Raw genomic sequence first — 24,255 nt, forward strand, 5'->3', positions numbered from 1 at the left:
TTTAGTCAAACTTGGCACCCTTTAAAACTAAGCCTATTCTACATCCCGGCATGGTCAAACTACCTACTAAGCCTATTCTATATCCCTCTAATGAGAAATTGTATTGCCAATCTATAAGTACATATTTTTTTCCTCTGTCTAGTTTGTTTTCTTCAAATTAAATATTTTTTTCCTCTGTCTAGTTTGTTTTCTTCAAATTAAGATTACCAACTGTTAAAGGCGTCATGAAAGGTTGGACCTCGTATGAACGGATAGATCTCTTTCACTTGAAATTTTTTTAACACCCAATTAGAAATTTGCTGCTTTGCATAACTCCTCATTTCTATAACCAAAAGATGGAGTTATGGGAAAGGGGTGTGAACAAAGATACGCAGTGGTACATGTGAAATTGTTGTTGAAGAGCTTGGATGACATTGATGCAATAGGTAAATATGATGAAATTGAGCATACCATTTATGAATTGTATGTTGAGTACAAAAGTATGTATATGCATGCATCTAGTAGTAATAGCAGCAGCATCTGCACAGTAAGTAATGGCTTAAGTCATCTGTCCACAATTAAAGTCTTGAAGATACAATCAACTAATGATTTCAGTCAATATTATTTGGGTTCTTGTTCTGCTCAAGTAGCTATGATAGATCTAGTTATATATTTGAGAGAAAGACTATATGAAGTCTCATCTAATGAAGACTTCAACATACTATCTTCGTGGAAAGCAAATGAAGAAAAATATAATGTCTTATCCAATATGACTTGTGATATATTAACAATTCCTGTATCCACAATTACTTTAGAGTCTCCATTTAGTACAACAAAAAGAGTTGCTAGTGATTATTGTTGCTCAAGTGCCCCTCAAACTATTGACCTCAAACTATTGACCCATTAGTTTGTACACAAAGTTGGATTCATAATGAAGACAACCATGCATGTGAAAGGTAAATTGTTCAATGATATATTGGTTATTTTCATTTTTTTTTATAACATAATAATAGAAGGTTCTGATACATGATTGTGAAATTTTTTACATTTCATTGGATGGAGAGGAATCTTCTTCTGAAAAATGAGGTTTTTGATGCATGCTTGTGATTCATTATGGTAAACTATTTTGTGGTGTTTTGTCTTGATGCAGTTTGCAAACTAACTACTGCTAGTGTTTTGCAAGTCCTTCACGATTGAATGAGAATGGAGCAATAGATTGAGACGATGCTTATTGCTGGAGTTTAGAATCTAATATTCTTCAGGTTTATTGATGGGAACAATATTTGTTTATTGATGTTGGAAATGCTTGTGACAGTTAAAAACTCTCTGATGTATTTAATTAGTCTTAGACAAGATTAATGTTATGACTCAGTTTTTTTCTTTTGTAATAGCTTATATATATATATATATATATATATATATATATATATATATATATATATATATATATTGTTATTCTCATTTGTCAATATCTTTGTTTTGTTTGTGAATTTTATTTTATTCAATAAGAAAACTGATTTTTTTATTAGCATTGATTATATATTGGTTTCAGAATGCCCATGTTAATAAGCTAGGCCAAGCCAAAAGATTTCCCTGTGGATGGCACTAGATATCTAGGACCATAGATCGTTGAGGGCTTCTGATGTGGTGATTCGAGTGACCGAGCAACTAATGTAGTGGTTGCAATGACTTTGCTAACATCAACATGCATCTATCAAGATTTCAACTACGGTTCATTCTTCTCATTTCCTCCTTTTGTAAACTCCCTTTTTATTAATTCATGTAAACAATTTTTTCTCCCTTCACATTTTGTATAGTTTGAGCTTCATATTGTTTATTTACTCTCAAGGTGTTCTAGCTAATGCTAGAAAATTTTGCAACCAATGTTGATGGAGGAAACTTCATAGTTAGAGTTGTCCTAAAACAAGGATCCAAGAAACCTGACATTCCATACTCATGTTTCCAATTTTAAAAGCCTAGGTACCAAAGGAGTTCCGTGATTTAGCTAGGCCGGGTATCGGGCCACCGAATCCGGCTCGATACTCAATTAACTTCAAGCCCAGCCCTATCAATCATAGGTTTTTGGTCTCATCTTTTAGATCCTAAAAGGTTTTTCAAATTAATCACTTGGATTTATTATCTCATATATATATATATATATAGAGAGAGAGAGAGAGAAAGACATCCAACCAAATTTCTTGTCAATCTATGATGGTTAAACTAGCTTTTGTTCCAGTTTTCAGACTTTACCAAATTTTCATGTTTCAGCTTGTTTGCGTAAGTTCAATCCAATTTTAGTATTTAACTTTGATTTATCTTGTGTTTTCAACATATTCAAGGTTTTGTAACATGCCCTAACTCTATGATATATATATATATATATATATATATATATATATATATATATATATATATATATATATATATATATATATATATATATATTTCTTGTCAATCTATGATGGTCAACCTAGCTTTTGTTCCAGTTTTCAGACTTTACCAAATTTTCATGTTTCAGCTTGTTTGCGTAAGTTCAATCCAATTTTGGTATTTAAATTTGATTTATCTTGTGTTTTCAACATATTCAAGGTTTTGTAACATGCCCTAACTCTAGTCTAGGGTGTCTAGGCTTGCAAATTCATTAAAAAATTTAAGGTAGTAGCACATACAAGCTATAATTAGTCGTTCTTTATGTTTTGTAATGTTTGATGTGCATGCACATAGTTTTTCTTTTGCTTTGCGTCATGCATCTAATTTCAAATTGTACACTTAGAATTATGTTCATGTAAAAAATCAGGTTTGGTTATCAGCTATATGCAAGAGATAATAGTCCTTGCATGCCCTTGATCCAAAATGATTTTCATAAGGACACAAGCTTTCAAAAAGATAGTTTTGAGCTGCACATTTTCAAAATTGAACTAGTTTTTAAACTTGTTTTCCAAAACACTAGGTTCAAACATAATTGAGATCTAAAACCTAGGTTGAACCTACCACAAAGATAGATAAAGCAGATCTCGGAATTGGGGATTCCAGAATTAGGGTTAGAAATCTGAAACCGTAACTCAAGAGAGATGAAAACTAGTATTAGGACAAGAAGAAAAACCAAAAAACAAAAACCAGACATGCCTATGACAGCAGGAATATCAGATATGCAAAACACGACACAGAAGACAGCAAGAATTTTAGCCACATTTTTAGACAGAAACTTCTAATACGCAACCAAGATGTGATAACAGATTCCAGGAAAGAGACAGATGTATCAAAAGAAATAAAAAACAGAGATAAAAAATGAAACTAAGATATAGAGGAAGGAAGAATAACTAAAGGGAGAAAGAAAAATAACATAAGAGGGGAAAACCTGGAGAAACAGATACTAAGATCAAATTAGATCTTCCTCGCCATTCCCCAGGAAAACAACTTTACTACTTCAAACCTAAATCCACTAAAATATCATATTTTAATTCGTGCACCCTGCTGAAAGGCCACCAATGAAGGGGAGGAAAGGAGAGAGAGATGCTATTCGCCAATGCTCTTCAACAAGGTCTCATCGTGTTGCAGGGGAAGGGGCATTACTGTTTAGAACACTTTTTTGCGGTTCTCTGAGGACACACAAGTACATGTTGTGCTCTACAATTTATCTTCAGCGTTTGGTAAACATCACCCGTTTTCAAGAGCAGGATGTTCTTGGAACGATGTGTTAAGCTTACCAAACGCCCTCTAAAGGAACCCACCGTTTTCAAGCACAATCATTAAGAGGGTGCTTGGTTGCAGTAACATACCGTTCTAAGTACACTTTGTTCTTGAAAATGGGTAACACTCACCAAAGGTCGGAAGAAGTACTGGGGAGGACAAGTGTTCCTCGGTCCTCGGAGGACACAAATAAGCGTCCACAGCAGAAAGGCCCTCACCTTGGAACGCGGAGGCTTTCCTTCCCTTTTCGAAAGCCTCACTCCCTCGCTTGAGACTCCTGGTCTTCGACCTTCTCTCTCTTTCTCATGTTTCACCTTCGGCTTGGAGCAGGTCTCTCTTTGGCCGTGCAGGTGATCTTCTTCCTTGTCGTCCTCTCCCTTCTCTTCTTCTTCATTTGTTGTTCTTCCCCCTCCTCTACGTTTTTTTCTTCTTCCTCTTCCTCCTCTTCTTCTTCATTTGTTGTTGTTGCTCCTCCTTCTCCTTCTCCTCTTATTCTTCTTTTCTGTCGGAGGACTTGCTGGAAGGGGTACCTAAGCAAACCTGGATATGAAAGGTGAGTACTGGTTTCTTTATAAGTCTGACTTCTGGTGGTTCCTCTTTCTCTATGGAAATGGAGGAGAAGTTTACATTTCTTAGGATTTTAGATGTGCGTGACATTCCAAATTCTACAGGTGTTTCAATCCAGTCCAAATAAATGTCGACCTTTTTTTTTTTTTTCTCACTAACATTTCTTTGTGAAATCAAATATTCCAGGCTGAATATAGAGGTTAGAAGTGAGCTTTGTTTCTACAAAAGTTTTAAATCCATTTGAATCCTTAGAGGTAGGGGATGATGATATTTTTTTTAAACAGTCTTCTATTCTCTTCTTTTTAAATCAATGTGTTGAAGTCATACTCAACGTCCAAGTCCATCAAGAAGGTTGTGCTCACATCTTCCAGCGCTGCAATTTGCTACCGATTGGATGTACAGCTGGTGTCACGTTTGATGGAGTCCCTCTCCTTGTACCATGATACTATGATGTTTCTATGAGGACAACCAAATTGTTTGTAAAAATTCACCAACGGTACCAAAATTCTTTGATTCTTTTCATTCGCTCACTGTTGATGAGATTCTTTCATAATCGGCTTTTGCTAAAAAAGGCTCTCGGACTCGCTTGTCTGCCTGCAGCTATGGCTCCTGCCCATTACTGTTGTTGCTTGCCTTAAGTCCATTTGAATCGATTTTTTGAATTCTTAGAGGAGGGGGAGGAACAACAAGTAACTCTTGAGGTACAATCAAACAATTTGGTTGTTCTAATAGAAACATCATAGTATCATAGTACAAGGAAGGGGAGACTCCATCAAAGGTGACACCAGCTGCACATCCAATCCATAGCAAATTGCAGCGCAGGAAGATGTGAGCACAACCTTCTTGATGGACTTGGACGTTGAGTGTGACTTCAACACATTGACTTAAAAAGAAGAAAAAAAAAACTACGTTTAAAAAAAAAAAATCATCATCCCTACCTTTACGGATTAAAAAAATTGATTTAAATGGACTTAAACTTTTGCAGAAACAAAGCTCACATCTAACCCTCTATACTCAGCCTGGAATATTTGATTTCACAAAGAAATTTTAGTGAAAAAAGAAAGACCTGTAGAATTTGGAATCTGACACACATCTAAAATCCTAGGAAAGGTAAAATTCTTCTCCATTTTCACAGTGAAGGAGGAACCACCAGAAATCAGACGTATAAAGAAACCAATACTCACCTTTCATATCCAGGTTTGCTCAGCTACCGCTTCCAGCAGGTCCTCGGATGGAAAAGAAGAATAAGAGGAGAAGGCGGAGGAACAACAACAAATGAAGAAGAAGAGGATGAAGAAGAAAACGTAGAGGAGGGGGAGGAACAACAAATAAAGAAGAGAAGGAAGAGGAAGACAAAGAAGAAGATCATCTGCACGGCGAAAGAGAGACCTGCTCCAAGCCAAAGGTGAAACATGAGAAAGAGAGAGAAGGTCACTTGCACGAGAGTGCAGCACCTGTAGCCAGATGACCAGTGTTGGACAGTGGCCATTGAGCCATATCCGGTTATCTCATAACTGCAAAGCAGTTACAAGATTTTTGTGGGAGCTGATCCAACAGTTACGAGATGTGTGGGAACTGATCCTTCCCTAAAATCTCTTACTCATCCAAACCGCACGCTAGCAGAAATGGGAAAACCTAAGGGACTGTTCTATTTAAAGCCCAACAGTTTTCGTTTAGGGTTGATCGACTAATGGCTACCTTAAACAAGTCCCTTGGAAGGAGACCCGTTAATCAAACTTTGCTTCTTCTTCATATTCCTCTTCTCCTTCTTCTTGCTTTGCTGCTTTGCTTTTTTTTAGAGGGGACGATCGTTGCTTCTTCACTTGAACACAGGAGCATCTGGTGAACATATTGCGGAGGCAACAACTTGCAACTTCTGCTGTCACTTCATTTGCTCCAACAGTGGTATCAGAGGCATACCTATCGAACACCAGTAAGTGGTTTCGACTATTGTGGTGCTTGTGCATGTGCATATTATACTACTGTGAAACATGTGTGTCGTCTGTGCATCATGCGTGTATCATGCTGTAATCCATTTACTGAAAATAAAGCATGCTAGCAAATACTAGTTTGAAGCATGATAGTATTGATTGGGTTTGGAATCCTCAGTTTTACATATTATGTCATCTCTGTGTCTGCTAGAGACTGAGACCACGACTGAGACCACGACTGAGCCCAACGGCTGTGTAAAAAACTGTTTTTAGATCAGGATCCTCGTAGAGGATTTGTCCACAAAGAACTCCATTGCTAGAGTTTTTTTTTTTTTTACTTGCGTCTCTGGAAAACGGTAGAACAGGAGGTAGAGCCTGCTCTACTTGACATATAACAGACCCAAAATAAATAAATAAAGAAGAAGGAGGAAGTGAAACAAAGAACCTTTGCCCTCTTTCTTTTGAGAAAATGACCCAATGGCTACCTGGAAAAGGGCCGGGATTCTCCCGTCTGTCAAAACCGGAGGAACAATCACTGTTTTTTTTTCTTTCTATTCTTTGTTGGGCCTTAATCTTTTTCTTGAACTCGGCCTGTCTGCCCCTCTCTTCTCTACCGACGAGCAGTAGCAGTCGCCCGATCGACTGGAAAGCAGTCGTCTTCCTCGTGCGAGAAGCAGTGATCTCCTCTTGCTGAAAGCAAAGAGACGACTTGGGTAAAGGGGAAGACAGCGTTTGAAGCCTTGGAGACCTCCTCCTGTCGTTCCTCTATAGTCTACCGGTTCACCGTTGTCTCAGCGAAAGCAGAGACTGAGGAAGCCATTTTTTTTAGGCTTCTGGTTTGGGAAGGTTGTCTTCCTCACGGTGGCAGCACAGAAGGAGTGAGGGCAGAGAAGGAGCAGGCAGCTATTGAAGGCATCGGTGGGCATGAAGAAGCTGCAGTGTGAAACCCTAGCGCAGCTCTGGTATGAGGAGAATGGGTTCACGCGAGAGGAGAGAGAGTATTGAGCGAAAAATGAGGAAAACACGGTTTGGAGGGGTTTTTATACCCAAACTTGAAATACAAAATTAGTCCACCTATTTCGTCAATTTTTAAAAACGACTGTCCATTGTATCGAAAATTAAAGCCGCAACATTTTTGCTGAAAACCTTTTCGAAAGGAGGTTTGCGAAAGTTAATTTCGGTGAAAACCTGGTAATTTATATGAAATTGCTTTTGGATAACCTCAGAATTGTTATAAATTTCTAAAAGAGGGGTTCAAAAAATTATTTTGCAATTTCAGCAAGAAATCGTGAATTTATGAGAATTTCGTAGACACCCTCAGGCTTGTTAGAAATTGTAAAATAAGGGTTCTGAAAATAACTCTGAAAAGAGATATGTATGTTCTAAATTTAATCTAAAGTCTTCTTGTTTTAAATATTATTTTAGAATGTTGTTCGAGATTGATGTACATGCTCTAGAATATTTTTTTTAAGACCTCTTGATGGGATATTTATTGTGATTTTTTTCCTTTTGTTATTCTTGTTCTTCACTTGCCATGAGAAATTAATTTAGAAATGACATCAAGAGTGAGGAGTTAGCTAAGACTAAGAAATTGAATGAGACAAACTTCGCTAAGACTAAGAAATTGAATGAGACAAACTTCTATACATGGAAACATAGAATTATGTTGGCCTTGATTTGGAAAGACTCATTTATGTGATTAACCAGCCTTCTCCCACTTTAAGAGATAAACCTACAAATGAAGATGAAGAAAGAAGAGCATATGAGTCCTTTACCACATCATGACATGATGGCTAAAACCATCATGTTAACTTTCATGGAAGATGATCAGATCAGGGTATTTGAGAATTGTCCAATGGCTAAGGAAATGTTTGATACTATTTCTTCTAAATACAACATCACTACTGCGATGCACGTACAGTTACTGTTAGAATAATATGTTTCTTATAAAATGAAAGAGTCAGACAATGTAATGAACCATGTTAATAAGATGTTGGTCATAGCTAAAGATTTAGTTGTGGTGGGTAATGTTATATCTGACAACATGTAGATTAGCACAATTTTGAACAGTCTACCTCCTTCTTGGGATATGACAGTTACTGCCTTGAGTCTCCAATTTGATAATCTTACTTTAGAAAAATTTCCTAGACAGTTAGCTTTATAGCAACAACGTCTGGCCAAGAGAAATAATGCATAACTGATGACAGTTTAGAAAAAACCTGATAGTAGTCATGTGCCTGTAAGACCCAAACAATTTAAAAATCGAAACGATGTCAAGTTTATGGGTAATTTTGCAAGTACTAACAAATCTCAAGGAATTGTAGTGAAATGCTATAGACGTGGAAAGCGTGGACATATAAGAAAGAATTGCAGAACAAAACTCCCGAATAGGAAAGATAACAATGGTCAGGACCACAACAACAGGAGGAAGCCGTAAGGAGATTCCGACAGAGAAGTCTTCGGTGTCGTGTTAGAATGTTTGTTTGTAGATGAGGTTTTGATTGGTTGGTGGGTTGATTTAGGAGCTACTCATCACATTGCAAAGACAATGAAAGACGTGATTCACATGGAAGAACTGAGTCATGGAACAAACAAGGTCTACATGGGAAACAACTCATATTGTGACATCATGGGAATTGAAGCATATCGACTAAATGTTTGGGGTACTAGTGTCGTACTCAACGAGGTTTTGTATGTCCATTCCATGAGAAGGAATCTTGTGTCTATTCCCGCACTGACTGGGAAAGGTTTTGAAGTTCAATTTATTCCAAAGAAAGTAACAGTAGGAAAACATGGAAGGTCCATGTTCCATAGAAAATTTGTAAAAGAATATGGTATGTTCAAACTTAATGATATGAATGAAGATTCCAGTTCTACTTATTTCGATTGTGCAATGAGTGTGAATATAAACTTATGGCATGAAAATTAAGCCATATAAGCATAAAAAAGATGAAGACTCTAACACAACAAAGTTTAGTACATGACATAAATATAAATGATTTTGTGAAATATGAGTTGTATGTATATAAAAAGATGGAAATGAAATCGTTTCCGTCTGAAGTGATTTGGACCACTGAATTATTGGAGATAATCCATACTGATATATGTGGACCTTTCAGAGTTCAAACTCATACTGACAAGTTATACTTCATAACATTTATTGACCACTTCTCAAGATTTGGTTATATATACTTGATTAAAAACAAGTCGAAAACACTTGAGAAATTCAAGGAATACAAATTTAAATTCGAGAGACAACTTGGGAGGTATATTAAAGTTGTAATGTATGATCGAGGAGGAGAATACACATCTAATGAATTCTTCGAATACTGTAAAGACCTTGGTAATAATAGGCAAAAGATAATGCCTAAAATACCACAACAGAATGGTGCAGCTGAAAGGTATGACAAAACCCTCTTGAACATGGTGAGATCCATGTGGGCATGTACATAATTGCCAAAAGATTTTTGGGGTGAAGCTATGTTAACAACTATGTATACAATAAATCGAGTGCCCTACAGAGCAATCCCAACCACACCTTATGAGAGATGGACCGGTGAATATCTGAGGAGATGGGGATTTGTAGTACATGTGAAAATTCTAGATCAAAAAATGGATAAACTACATAACATATCAGAAAGATGTGTATTTATTGAATATCCAAAAGGATCCAATGGCTATAGATTGTATCATTCAACTATGGAACCTATAGAAAGCAGAGATGTAGAGTTCATAGAAGAACTCAATATCAAAGATTTTGATCTAGTTGAATATTGAAATGATAAGCTAGATGATCTGATTTATTCAAAGGAACAGTCTAGTAATGAACCGACTGGAGATCAGATAAGCAATAAACCAACTAAGCAAGAATCGTTTGAGGACAGTCTGGTAATGAACCAACTAAAGAGTAGTTAGGTAATGAACCAACTGATCTGAGTACCTCATAAAAGACCTAGAGCTCTTCCTTTATATTTAAATGATTATTATGTAGATCTGGCAAGGGAGCTATGCTATTTAGCAGATATTGACGAAATATTTGATAATCTAACATATGACGAAGCCATAAGCTCACATGAATCGTCGGATTGGATGAATGAAATAGACGAAGAAATTGAATCCATAGAAAAAAATAAAGTCTAAGAATTAGTAGATCTTCCTAGTGATAGAAAACCCATTGGATGCAAATGGGTGCTAGGGAAGAAGTATAAAGCTGACGGATCAGTCGAGAAATTCAAAGCCAGGCTGAGTTTCGAAAGGTTTTTTCCAAAAGAAAGGAATTGATTACTCAGAAACCTATTGCAAAGTTTGCATCAATTAGAATAATTTTGGCTATCGCAACATTCTATGACTTGGTTATTTGTCAGATGGATGTGAAGACTGCTTTCCTGAATGGTGAGTTGAAGGAAACTATATACATGACTCAACCACAGGAGCATGTCATCAAGGAAAAGGAAGACAAAGTGAATAAATCGTTGTACAGATTAAAGCAGTCACCTAAACAGTGGTATTTTGCTTTTCACAAATTTATTACAAAACTTGGGCTCGTTGCAAACCAACTAGACCACTGTGTATATGTCTGAAAAAGTAAAAATATTTTCTGTATCTTATCATTATATGTTGATGACATATTAATAACAGAAAATGATAACAACATGATATTCAAAACGAAGACTTGGCTGAACAAAAGCTTCGAAATGAAGGACTTGGGTGAAACATCCTATATATTAGGAATAAAGATCACTCGAGATAGAAACTCAAGAATCTTGAGTTTAAGCCAAGAACGGTATATTGATTATATCTTAAACAAATTTCGTATGTTATATTGCAAACCAATTGAGACTTATATTGTTAAAGGAGTAAACTTGAGCAGGAGTGATTGTCCTAGTGAATGACAACAAAAATTAAATATTTCATATGTTCAAGCTGTTGGTAGTCTGATGTATTTAATACTTTGTACTAGACCAGATATAAGCTTTCCTATCAGTCTGGTGAGTCGTTATCAAAGTAATCCTGGTTGGCCTCACTAGCAAGCAGTCAAAAGGATTTTTCGGTACATTAAAGGAACGGATGGACTGAAATTGTCCTACCAAGCCGATGAGCTAACTTCAATTGACTATTCTGATGCAGATTTTGCAGGATGCAAATATGACAGTAAGTCTACTTCATAGTATGTTTTCCTCTTTGGAGGTGGAGCGATAGCTTGGTCTTGTAAAAAACAGAGATGTGTTGCTCAGCACACTCATGAAGTAGAGTATATAGCTTGTAATGTTGCAACTAATTTTGCTGTCTGAATAAATCGGTTCTTGAAAGACTTGAAATTAGATCTTGCTCATGAACCAGTTCAACTGTACTGTAATAATCAGACAGTGATATCTCTTATGAAGAACGGAGCAGTTAGCTCAAAGAGTAAACTGCGAAAGAGAGACCTGCTCCAAGCCGAAGGTGAAACATGATAAAGAGAGAGAAGGTCACTTGCACGAGAGTGCAACACCTGCAGCCAGATGACCACGAGTTTCACACGAGGGAGTGAGGCTTTCGAAAGGCAAAGGAAAGCCTCCCGCGTTCCAGAGGTGAGGTTGTTTCAGCTAAGAACGTTTATTTGTGTCCTCTAGGGACAGCAAAACACATGTCCTCCCCGGTATTTCGTCTGGCATTTGGTGCGTGTCACCCATTTGCAAGAACAAAGTTTACTTCGAACGGTATGTTACTGCAACCAAACACCCTCTATAGGGGCACTAGGTAGATGGTTGAGGGTTCCAATATGTAAATAAATGAATTTATGAGAACCTGTAGGCAGTTGCCCACAAAGCCCAAGTGTATCTCCCTCCCTGATATCAACTATTTTCAGAAATATGCTATAATATAGTTAATTGCTTCAAAATGTTCCAGCGAGAGAGAGGAGTTTCTACCCCCCCCCCCACCCCACACACACACATTCGCACATGTACATATATATATATATATATATATATATATATATACATATATATATATATATATATATATATATATATATATATATATAGAGAGAGAGAGAGAGAGAGAGAGAGAGAGAGAACAAGATAATAAGCTTCTACCACTTGAAGAGTTCCATTATTCAGTTTGAGTACATTTTATTGTAATAGAACTAAGCATTCCTCTTCACAAAGTATTGCCGCCACATATTCGATCTAGAGATGGTCAATCCACGAGTGCTTAGAACACATGAAGCTATTCAAGAAGCAGATAGCAACTACCCATTCTTCTGATCTTATCAATTTGAGGCACTTTCTTCTTTGACTTTTACGCTAGGGCCTGCCTCACTTGAACTGGAGTTTTGTTGTCCGCCCTCGAACTCTACCTTGCAGAGTATGTGCTCCACCTGTTAATTGCACAATCCCAAGTAACATTACTTCAAACATGTTTGAACATAGAAGTAAAACCTAATCTTTGCTCCATCCTTATTGTCGTTTCAAGAATTGGAAAACCATTATTTGGGTGGAAGACCTGTTCACTGACAGTAGTGGAGCTAGAAAATTTTGCTAAGGGGTACTTACTTGCACATAAATACAAAGTAAAATGATTGAAGGGCAACATATATTAATAAGTACATGATTGAGGGTCACCAATATGTAGGTTGGTAAATATTGTCAGGCCAACTAACATATAGTTGGACTGTATGAGCAATTGCTCAAAGATGCTTATATAACAGTTTTACCATATTAAAAATTACACTAATTAGACTAAATATTCTTGATGTCTTTTTCATCATCAGCAGTAATGTTTAGGCAGGTCACATCAAACATTGGTTTGGCTGATCTGTTGTATAACATTTTTTACATGAGGAGAAAAATGTTCCATGCTAATTTGACTTTCAAATGTGTTTGACACCTTAGATTTTATATCAGTTGGTATCATTTGACAAGCTTTGCTGAAATAGCAATATTTCTGCACTAACATCAACTTGAGGATCTTAGGGCAGACGTAGGGCCCGTTTGATGGGCAAGATATTTCTTGTAGCACCGGAAAAAAAAATCAAATTTTTAAAAATTTTTCTTGCCCATCAAACTTCGGATGAAAAATGTAACCGTTGAGTTGGTTTTAAGATTTTTTTTTTCAGAATTTTTTTTCCACCCCAAGGGGTGGAAAAAAAATTTCAAGATGAGAAAAGTAACTCTTGAGGTCTCAAAGCAATGCTTAGTCCAACGATTCACTTTTTTTTTTTTTTATCTTTCATTCATATCAAACTGAAAATTTTATTTCTTGGAACATACACATGTCCAGCAAACACAAAGGAGTTTTCGAAATCTGGATTTTGTTTCCATTTCTTTAATTCTTGAAATGAGTTTTTGAAAATTTCTTTCCAACTCCATATTTTCAATGCATCAAGCGGCCCCCTTAAGGACCGAATTTGAAATCCCCATTTTACTTGTTGCATTGAGAAAAGGTCCCATAATGAAAGTCCATGGACATCAAATCCCAAGGATCATAGGTAGAAGGCAATTATCAAATGCCCACTTTTATGCAAGCGGTTTGTCTGCAAATTTTGTAGTTTTCGAAAGCGGTTCCAATCTTGACAAAAACATGTACATGACAAAGTTACCTTGATTGGCCCAAATTTGGTTCAAACATGCTTTCAAAAACTCTTGGTTGATCATTGCTTTAATCAAATCATACTTTATGATGAATTAAATATTAAATTATCAAGAAATTTAGCGTCAGAGACGCAGGCAGGAGGATGCATTGTGGGAGTCATAAGGTACAGACATGGCCGTAATATGTACATTTAGTATGACTGCATATGGAAAATATGCACATGTGGACAAACACGTATAGAAAGTATAGGACAACAAATACGATGCATTTTTGTGCTCACCGAACGTTCTGGTATGTTGACTCGAGCTCGATAGTCTCTATCAAGATAATATTCAGTAATGAACCAGCCAGTGGGCTGATTGCCAACATGGTATCGGAACTTTGTTTTGGTTCCCAATCGTTCTTGTGCTGCATTGCGCACTGCTTCACTTGCACCACAAGATTGCCAAACCCCATGGCTGTTACTTCTTTGGTGGTTGTCCTTTATGAAGAAGAGCCAATCTGTCTGTCCAAGAGGATCCCCTATAGAAAAATGGCAAAAGAAAAGAAAGAAAATGCTGTTATAGAGAAACAAGGCGCCTAACATTCTACCGGCTATTGATCACTAAGCTGGTTATGTACTCCACCTAGTGCACAAAAAATTGTGCATTAGAGTATATAATGACCAGAAAACCCAGTGGTCTGTAAAATAGGAAATTCCCAGAAGGGGACAAAAATAGGTAATAAAAAAGTAAAGCCCAAAAAGAATATTACTTAAAAAATGTCAAAATACCCAAACTCCCACCTTCTTTTCTCTAGGCACATATTTGTTGCATGCACCATGTCACATTTCTGTTGACCAAGTAGCTGCACTAAACCCCTTCTAATGTGACTCTTTGAGGTCATTCGGCAGAAGAAAATTGTGTGTGTGTTCAATGAATCTTTGCCAAATACTGAGCACTGCTTGAACAAGCATTCCATGAATTTGTCTCAATATTTATGGTAAATTTGTGAAACAGTACTTACACATTGTTCCTCATGACAAAATGTACACCGTTTTCAACTTTCCTATTAATATATAAACAGACATGTAGGGTTGGAGACCGTGGTAAAGGCCATGGCTATACTAAAGATTTTTTAGAAAAACCGCCCTTATAATTTATTTCAGAATAAGGCTTGGCCCCTTAAAAAATATCGAAGATTATATAAATCAGCCTCCGCTCTTGCAAAGACCGTATTCTTAGCTCCCTGCTTGCAGATTTACAACACTAATTTTTGTGGCAAAAGTGGGTTGGATTTGAATAAGTTACACAATCAAACCATAAGGACCATTGGTAGATCTATAGCTGGATCAACACAAATAACTCTTATAGTTCAACCATTTTGGCGAAAAAATAGATTAAATTATGTTACATTGCAGTTAAAATTTCCAAATGAGATCTAGAGAGAGAAGCCCTATACCTAGTAAGAACGATGGATCTTTTTTGTAGAAACCAGGCATCTCTTGAATCAAGACAGAACCACGGGGGTGCCTATTCTTTGGGCCCAAGTATAAGGTAATCAAATCAACATCTGATTGACCCATGGTTAAATCCAAATTTAACTCTCTCTCTCTTGGCCTCCGAACTGAGTGTCATCACTTTCACATTGAGTGCCTATTTATAATTAGGAAAGGAGGTGGCTTAATCTTCTTTCTTGGTTGCTTCCATACACCTCATATTTCCATTCATATTAACAAAATCTTTTTTATCTATATATGTCTCTTAAAAATCTTATGAAATCATTACACATTAAATCTTTTTTTTTTTATAAGCAAAGTTGGAGTTGTGCAACCCTTAGGATATACTTTCTCAACTGATCGGATTTGCATTGGATATACCTTTCTCATATTCAATTTATTTGATGTTTAAGCATTTAAATTCAAATGCATATGTAGAAAAGTGTTATAGCATGTTTTAAGCCAATTTTTAAATGGACATTTGAATGTGATCTGAATCCATTTAGATCGAATGGAAACAACGTTCAAATATATATATATATATATATGGACATTAGATAAAAGCGGAAAGTTTAGATGACTATACTAATGCTTACAATATGACTAGACATATACTTAAAATAGAACCTAAGTTCTACTCAATGTTATTTGCAAATGTGACTTCAATCTAGTATTTCTTAATCGGATGTTATATTTTTTACTTATCTGACTTATTTAAATTAAGAAATTTGGTTGGGTATCTAATCCCAATTTGATCCATTGACGTGCCTAATTAAGAGATTGTACAGAGTCATTTTTTGGCAACAAACGTCAAAGCCTCTTCCCCAATGATTTACATCGAAAGTAACATAAAGAAATGTGCACTTCTATTGAACTCTTGCAAGCTTTCCTTATTTACATTAACCCCCTAGTAGGGTGGTGGAACTCTTACCAACATGAGAACAATATATTGGTGGTGATCAAGATATGTGATGTACTGGTTAACAACATCATTCCCCAACTTTTCAATGCTCAGTGTGTCTTTTGGAACACACTGGACGGGTAAAAGCTGATCCATTTTTGCTTCATCAACTGACGTACGAGTGAAATTTTTGAGAAAAAATTGCCGTATGTAAGGCCCCGTTTGATGCACGGAAATTTTCCTGTGCATCGGGTAAAGTTAACTTTTTTGTACGGAATTTATGCATTCAATCAAACACTCAAAATTTTAACCCGAAAAATTGGTATGATGAGGGTAAACTTACCGCGCAAAAAAGTCGGCCTTCCAGAAGGAAGGCCGACTTTTTTCGGTGGATTTTTTCTCTGCCTGTTAGGGCATCCTCTCTCATCTCTCTTTCTCGCTACTCCTTCCATCTTCTCTTTGTCGAAGCCGGTGCTTCGTCTTCTTCCTCTACCTCCTTTTCGCGGAGCTCCATTGGAACGTCCGGTAAGGTGGCCTTCCTTCTCCCCTCTCTCCCTCTGTTTCTGCTCTATGGTGCCAAAATCCCTTTCTCCCACTTCCCTTCCCCAGCGTGTGGTTGGTTTTGGCTGAAAGAAGTTGCAGTTGCAACTGGCGGTAGGTCGAGCAAAAACTTGGCTATCATCGCCACCAAAATCCTTTCGATCTCTCCATGTGAGTCCCCGTTTGATGTTTCCATTTAGTGTTTGGTGAGTCGAGCAAGAACAGGATAAGTTTTTTCCTTTGATTCGTTGCCTGATTCCTATGTCAGGACGGAAGAAGTAATGCCACTTGGTCATATACAAGAACTTGATTGTTGATTTGTTCTATTGGTTTTGAACAATTGTAGATTACGAATACAAAGTCAGGTTTTATTTCAATAACAAAAACAAGCATGAGCTTCGATTTCTTTGATTTACTGTCTGTTTTGCTCAGCGGGCCCAATCATGCACACAAGCACATGGACTACTGCATGGCCGTCTACACATTTATTGAGTTGTTTGTGGGGAATATCCCGAACTTGCATAAAACATGCTTGCATGTGTTTTTGGAATCTCTACCCATGAATGTGAATTCTATGTTTCTAGTTATTTGAAAAATATAACTGGTCTTTGCTTTATTTTATCATATGCACCATACACAGTTAATTTTTACCCGGCAAAAAACTATCCTGCCATCAAACAGGGCTAAAGGTTGAAACCTTGGTTTTTTTTTTGGTGGGGGGTGGGTAGGGAAACCTGGTCCAACTATTTTTTTGAAGATTTTTGCCCGTCATATTCCATTCTATCAAATATGCCTCAAAATATGTGACTTGTTCTTCTTAGCTATGTGAAATAACATTTCTTTATGTGGCACACCAGTGTGTAGGCTCTTCACAAGCCAAGTTGGAGATGAATTTGTTCAACTTGAAATTAGCTGATGTCCTAGTAGGGCCATCTCTGCTACAAGAAATAGAGATGGGACCCATCTTATTAGTACAAGAATTTGTCATTCCTGGTGCCTTTACTAGAGATAATCGATCAAAGGTCCAAATTAACTTGCTTAAACACTAAATGCCTAACTGTTATGCCTCAATCCTAATGAACAACATGAGAAGCTAAGGCATTTGCACATGAGCCTAGAATTTGGAAGATGAATTAATTTTAGAAGACTAAGGGGACTCTCAAGCTGTCAACAATGAAAAGGACTAAAATGACCTTTCATCATATGATCATGACATGGGGCATACATCTATGTGATGCATGCAAATTTTACAAAAATGATTGATAAATCTAATGGAAAATAGATTTAGAAATCGAATTAAAATTTGATTTCGAAAACAAATTTTATGTTGGACTTCAAAAGAAATTTGAAAAGACATTTTGAATTCATGAATCAAAGTTTGAAGGTGTGCCCTAGAAGGTGCCAAGGAATTTGACCATCCCCGCACCCCAGCTATGGACAATGGCCTGTGTTATATTGAACGCATTTGATTCCTAATAGGCAGTGCATATGTGCAACACATAAAAGTATTAAAGATGGTTTATATGGATGCATGACAAACCATTCTATGCACACTACACGGCAATCAAATTACAAGCGATGCAATCCCATTTAACGTATAAAAGATAAAAATATTGCACTAAAGTCATGCTAGCAAAACAAAGACACTAAGAACACAGAAGAACAAACATGAGAAAACATGAAGTGTGTGCAACCCGAGGTAAGTCCAATGTGAAATATTTATCGGTACTTGGCCTTATATGTTGCATATTGTGCTCCCACTAATGCATGCAATCCTAGACAAACATGCAACTCAGAAACGTAGAAAACTAGCTTAGCTCACAGAAGTCAAAATGATCAACAATAGAGACAAAACAAAAGTGACAAAATTTGGACTATGGCTTTTAGACACGTAAAAGGACACTACGAAAGTGACAAATTCAGAAAACCTATCCAGAAAGAAAGAGAGAAATTACTCAATAGACGGATGTAAAAGTTCTGTTTTTGCAGAAAACAAAACAAAGCAATGTAGAAAAACTACACAAATTTCTAAGAAGAGGAACATAGCCTAACGACCTTAAATTATTGCAAATTGCTTAGACAACATCTAGACATATCCAACTAACACCTCAAAGTGACAAAATAAGAAAACAATGGCCGGAACTCAAGCTAAGACTTCACCAAATTGATGCTAGAAAATTTATTTTGCAAATGTGCAGAAACACACTTATGGTCTGACAAGCAACTTCGAGCAAGCAAAAAGGGAACCAAACATACTCACTTTGGGCCGACAATTGGTCGGCTAACTAAGAGTATGTACATTAACCAAATGAATTTTACCTCATCTTGATATCATTTCCTGGCCAAGACATACGAGACCTTGAAATCAGGGGTTTGATAAAATCGTGATAGTGATTATAAGTGCAGAAAACAAAAAAGAAAATGACAAAATGGTCAACTTAAGATGGAAAAAATCAATCGTAACAGACATAAACCTAGCTAAATCTTAACATGGAGACTCTTGGTGTGTGGGACACATGATCCCACCTTGCGGTTTCGTCAAACAATTTTCACCTTGGTTTTAGAGAACCCGAAAGAGATTTGTTCAAATTTGCGAAGACCATAGGGTGAAACATAACAAAAAATATATTACAAGTGGGAAAACCAAGGCTAAAACTCAGATATATATCAAGAAAATGTGTCACTTCTTATCTTCCTTCTTTCTGCAAGAATTATAATTGCAAAAAAAAAAAAATTCTAGTAATCTGACTAGCAGAAGAGTTAAATGACATGAAAAATTACATCGTAACATCATCTACCACATCAATTAGGATGCATTCGTTATTTTGTCCATAAGATTCATATGACAGCGTATATGTTGCTTCCTTTCTTTTTCAGCTCTGCCATCACATTGGCCTTCTTATCTTCAGGAGTTGCTTGATCGAATGTTTCAAATGTCCAACCGTTGAAAAAAATCCCTACAGAAGCAATTGTCTTTGTCATTTAAAGTCGATGAACAAAAAACCACAGTGACATAGTTGTGAACTCACCGTCCGTTTCTTTTGTTGCAATTCTCCCCATTTTTGCTTCAATGCCAAGCTTTCTTCACCGGCACCCTCTGCTTTCCTTCCTTCCTTTAACGAAAACCTCTCTCTCCTTTTTTTCTTAAAATGCATGCGACATGAAGGAAAATACGTTTGTTGCGTTATTACTGAAACTTTACATATGCATATAGGGTCTATCCTATAAGGACATTCAATTAAATATGGACATAAACCTTTTCATTCACTAAAGTCAATACTATAACTTTACATACTAGTAGGGTCCACCCCCAGTCTAACAAATGATTTTCCTTCCACATCAAAGCAAAAGAAAGAAATGAAAAATCAAAAGGAAGAACCCATTTACAATTCAAAACTCCCCATATTAAGCAACACACAATTTATTCCTAGTATTTTGTCGACTCTCCCGTTTATGCCCACTTGGCCATGAAGGACATTCCCCCACAACCCAAGAAAACCGCCATGTACGCCTCGAACTGAAGCTTCAGGTTGCCCTGCAACTTGGGACCCAAGAAATCTGCTGCCAGAAGATCCACCAGCGCCATGTAGTTCAGCAGCCCTGCCGAACAAGCGTTCAGAAGTCCCTGCACAATGAGCGCCGTGGGGCTGGTGTCGCTGTAGACGTTGGACAGGCCAATCCCCATGGCCACCCCAAATGGAGTGGTTACCGAGAAGAAGAATGCCATGATCGCTTTAGCCTTCAGCTTGTAATCAGCCTGCGCATATTTTTCTCTAAATCAAGACCGTGTGAAGGTGACAGATAACAGATATAGACAGCTTAGATAGACAAAGCAGTTGCAGAGTAAGTTTAGGAAGAAGAATGAGTTAACAAGGCAGATATATTTGGTGTAAACCTGGAGGATGCAGCCACCGAGGCCCATGCCTTCGAAGAGTTGGTGGAAGCAAAGGGCAGCGACCAAGGGCCTGATTGTGCAGGGGTTATCAGAAGCGCCCAGGGAGAGGCCTATTACAACTGAGTGCACCACGATCCCCAGTTCAAGCACCTGTATAAACAATGGCTTCAGCACTCTTTTAGATATTACTAAAATCACAAGAACGTCGATTTATACTGGTTTATACACATAAGAGCTATGATGAGCATGGACGGAGATAGAAAATTTTGCTTAAGGGACACTAATTATATAATTTAAAAATTTCAAGAGGTGTCTCTATGTAAATGAGAAAAACTGCAATGAAATTTTAATATGAAAATAAAATGGGCTTGTGTGGCCACTTGCCCACGCTAGCTTCTGCCGCTGGTGATGGGTAAGAACTAACTCTGAAAGTCTACGTCCCATATCAGCTGATACCAAAAGCATACAGGGCTAATACGGTTTTGTCTAATTTTTTGAATTTTAGTTTGCAAATTTCACCGTCCAGAAGAGAGTGAAGCTTCTCGCCTTTTCCTTTAGATTTAGAGTTACATTAGTATCAAGTAGTAAGGTTGTGCACGCTTCAACTTGCATATAAGACCCACCCCATTATAATACAGAAATATAGCTTCCCTGCAGGGTTGAACCTCTAACTTGCCACATAATGCATCTCAAGCCCAGTTATGCCCCTCTAAACAATTTTGTGAATTTAAAAATTTGAAAAACAGAAAGATACATGCCTCTGGATATTGGCTGATAAATAGGGCGTCAGTTCACTGTAATAGTGCATATGAGACAAGACTGAAAATAAATAAACTTATATTTGGAGATTGAGAACTTTCAAGGGTTTATAAATCTTGGTTTTCATATATAGGAAAGACTCTCCCTCATATATATATATATATATATATATATATATATATATATACGCCAAAGGAAATGGTTTCCGAGGCAAACACATGAGAGTTCTTTTAAAATTTGGATCGATGGCTAAAAGAAAGGGAGTCAGCTCAATTTTTTCTGAGTATATAATTTTACAAAAAGGACCACTGCTTGCAATTTTTCGATAAGATATATATTTTCATAAAAGCTGTCAAATAAGCATGAAATAAATAGAACTTTTGGTGATATCGGCCGTTAAATAGTACGAGAAATGCTCATCTTTTGGTGGGACTTTCATTTAACGGTTACTTTAAAAAAATATAGGCAGAATTATGACGCAAACTTGAGCAAATTTTGTTGAAAAGTTAAATTTGTTTTTGTAAAAAAAATCCTTCATGTTTGCAGAATTTTTTAGAAACAAGTAAAAGAAAACGAAAGAATGGAAGAAAGAGATGCGGAGCGGCACTCTCACAGACCTGAGCCACGATGCGGTGACGCAAAAGCTTCTGATCCTTCCGGTCCTTATCCGTGCCGGCGGCCGTAACTGCGCCCGCCTCCGCGTCTCCAACCGCGGCCATCTCGCAAGCCATGTTGGTCGCCGCCACCTTCCCGTGGAGGCTCGTCGCGAACGAGTCGACCATGAGCGTGAAGACGGCCGACAGCATCGCCACGAAGGTGGTGAACGGGAAGTTCCGCCAAGGCGCCCCCGGCAGGCACTGCGACGTCAGGTTGTTGAAGGAGTCCGGCAGTACGTGCATAAACCCCGTCGCCAGGATCACCCCGCTGGAGAACGCCTTGACGATCGCGAACACATTCCCATCGGGGCTCAGCACCGGCGCTGAGCGTGTTACGAGGGGCAGGCACACCCCGACCATGCTGGCCACCAGGATGGCGAAGATGGCGATTATTTTCAGCCGGCGCGCAGTCAACGTGTCGTGGCACTCCCCGGCCTTCCTTTCGCAGACTCCCGCGGGCTCGGCGGTGGCTTCTGCGAGCGTCGAAAGCAAGACGACGGCGATCACCACGAAGAGAAGGCGAGCGACCGGAGAAGGCGAACACGACAGGGACGCCATTTTTAAAATTCTTCGGGTCTCTTCTTTCTTCTGCGTCGTCCTTTCTCAGATGTGCTGCTCGTCTGCTTCGGGAGCCTGAATAAGTAAAGAGTGCGGACACGCGGCCGCAAGAGTACGTAGAAGCCGATGCTGGTCAGGCGTGGGGCTTACTCGTGTCGGGGTGCTGACGTGAGATATTTGAGGCTCGATTGGACAACTTTGCCCTTGACAACGGCCTTATTCCCTTGAATCTTGGGGCTTTGCTCATGGGTTTTGGTGCTGGCTTAGGGGTCAAACATGGGAATAAAGTTGGTGGCTGTTTTGACCTGGGCAACGTCAACGGGTGGAAGAACATGCCGGAGCACGGCAGACACGTTCCCGTGGTCAGTGACTTTTGGCGCCTGTGTCACTCAGCATCGGAACTAAATAAAAATTTGAAGTTAATTGTGTTTGGGCGAGATTAGGATTTAAATAAGTAAATTTTAAAGAGCCCTTTTTCAATTTATCTGGCTTTCAGACATAATTTTCTTCGAAAAATTTTATAACTAACGTGTAGAAACAACACACTCGAATTTGAATTCCTTACATTTGATTGGCCGAATCTATATCAAAGAAACCGTTAAAAAATAAACGAATAAATTTAAGTGTGCTTTGTTATATATACCTTCAAAACTTAGCATCCTTTCCTTTTGGTCCTAGCTTGTTTCCTTCAATCATCTTAATTAGAGTTACTTGTTTTATACATATCTTTTTCTCTAGAATGTTCCTCCTCCTCCAATAAAAGGCTATACTTAGAGTCGACTTGTTAAAGCTCGACTCGTGAATGAATTCGATTCAAGCCATTTGCTTAATGAGTCAAACTCGAGTTCATGAGTCGACTTGTTCAAATAATCGAGTTGAGTTCGAGTTCACTAAACTTGAATTGTTGAAGCTCAATTTGGCTAGAAAATGATGTGTAGTGATTTTTAAATATCCGACTCGTTTTTTAATTAGAAAACCGGTATATTGACATTAATTAATTATGTAAATTTTAACAAAAACTCATTCAAGTTTGTCAAGGTTTAATCGAGTCCAACTCGATTTATAACAAAGTAATAGTTCATATATTCAAACGAGTTTATCGACCTTTAATTGAGTCAAGCTTGAGAGTCGATCTCGAGCTACTTCCATCGAGTATTCTCGAACTCGAGATGGTTAAACTCGGGCTCGACTCGGCTCGTGTTCACCCCAAACTAAACCGCAAGTGTGTTTCATGGTTGTACTCGTGTTGGTGTTTCTTAGTGCAAATACTTGTTTTTGTTTCTCATCAAATAGTTCTTCTATGTGTATAGTTCATTGTGATAAGGATTGCGTTTAGGGGAGGAGGGAGGGGAAAGCCCGCCTAGGCCATGGCCCCATCCTGGCCAATGAAAAAAAAAGAAATGTACATTGAAAAAAATAAATTTTTTTTAGATTTATATTCAATTTGGCCCTACCTGAATCCAGAGGTTGAATTGTCCGCCCACCCCTAAAGAAAATCCTGGCTCTACCCCTGATTGCATTGGATCAAGATTACCCAAAGATTACATGATTCGTCGTGCCATCTATTATTCAAAAATTTATATTTACATGCTATAGGTGTTAACGGTCTCTTGCAAATGGTTTGTCGGGAAAAAGATTAAAAGGCAATGACCTTCTTATAACGATTTTACTCAATCATTTTGGACCATGCCTTGTGATGGCGGGTCGTCTAAGTTCTTAGCTTAAGT

The 24,255-nt window shown here is 37.7% G+C and overlaps 1 protein-coding gene across 1 annotated transcript; it reads right to left on the reverse strand.

The window, feature by feature from the left end:
* Positions 1 to 20,111: 20,111 nt before the first annotated feature.
* Positions 20,112 to 22,528, reverse strand: LOC116249983 (fe(2+) transport protein 2-like). Its single transcript, XM_031623299.1, has 3 exons — positions 21,932 to 22,528; positions 20,556 to 20,705; positions 20,112 to 20,417 (listed from the first exon to the last, which is right to left on the reverse strand). The coding sequence occupies exons 1-3, from the start codon at positions 22,526 to 22,528 to the stop codon at positions 20,112 to 20,114; spliced, it is 1,053 nt and encodes a 350-aa protein (XP_031479159.1).
* Positions 22,529 to 24,255: the final 1,727 nt, after the last annotated feature.

This window comes from Nymphaea colorata, chromosome 3 (genome assembly GCF_008831285.2).
Source record: "Nymphaea colorata isolate Beijing-Zhang1983 chromosome 3, ASM883128v2, whole genome shotgun sequence".
Classification (NCBI taxonomy): domain Eukaryota; kingdom Viridiplantae; phylum Streptophyta; class Magnoliopsida; order Nymphaeales; family Nymphaeaceae; genus Nymphaea; species Nymphaea colorata.

What these genes read in the sequence shown, in the direction of transcription:
- LOC116249983 (XM_031623299.1), bottom strand. Translation starts at nt 22,528, where the DNA reads ATGGCGTCCCTGTCGTGTTCGCCTTCTCCGGTCGCTCGCCTTCTCTTC. An exon ending in GTCACCGCATCGTGGCTCAG is followed by an intron (nt 20,706 to 21,931) that starts GTCTGTGAGAGT and finishes TTGTTTATACAG; the next exon opens with GTGCTTGAACTGGGGATCGT. An exon ending in TCGGTGGCTGCATCCTCCAG is followed by an intron (nt 20,418 to 20,555) that starts GTTTACACCAAA and finishes AAATATGCGCAG; the next exon opens with GCTGATTACAAGCTGAAGGC.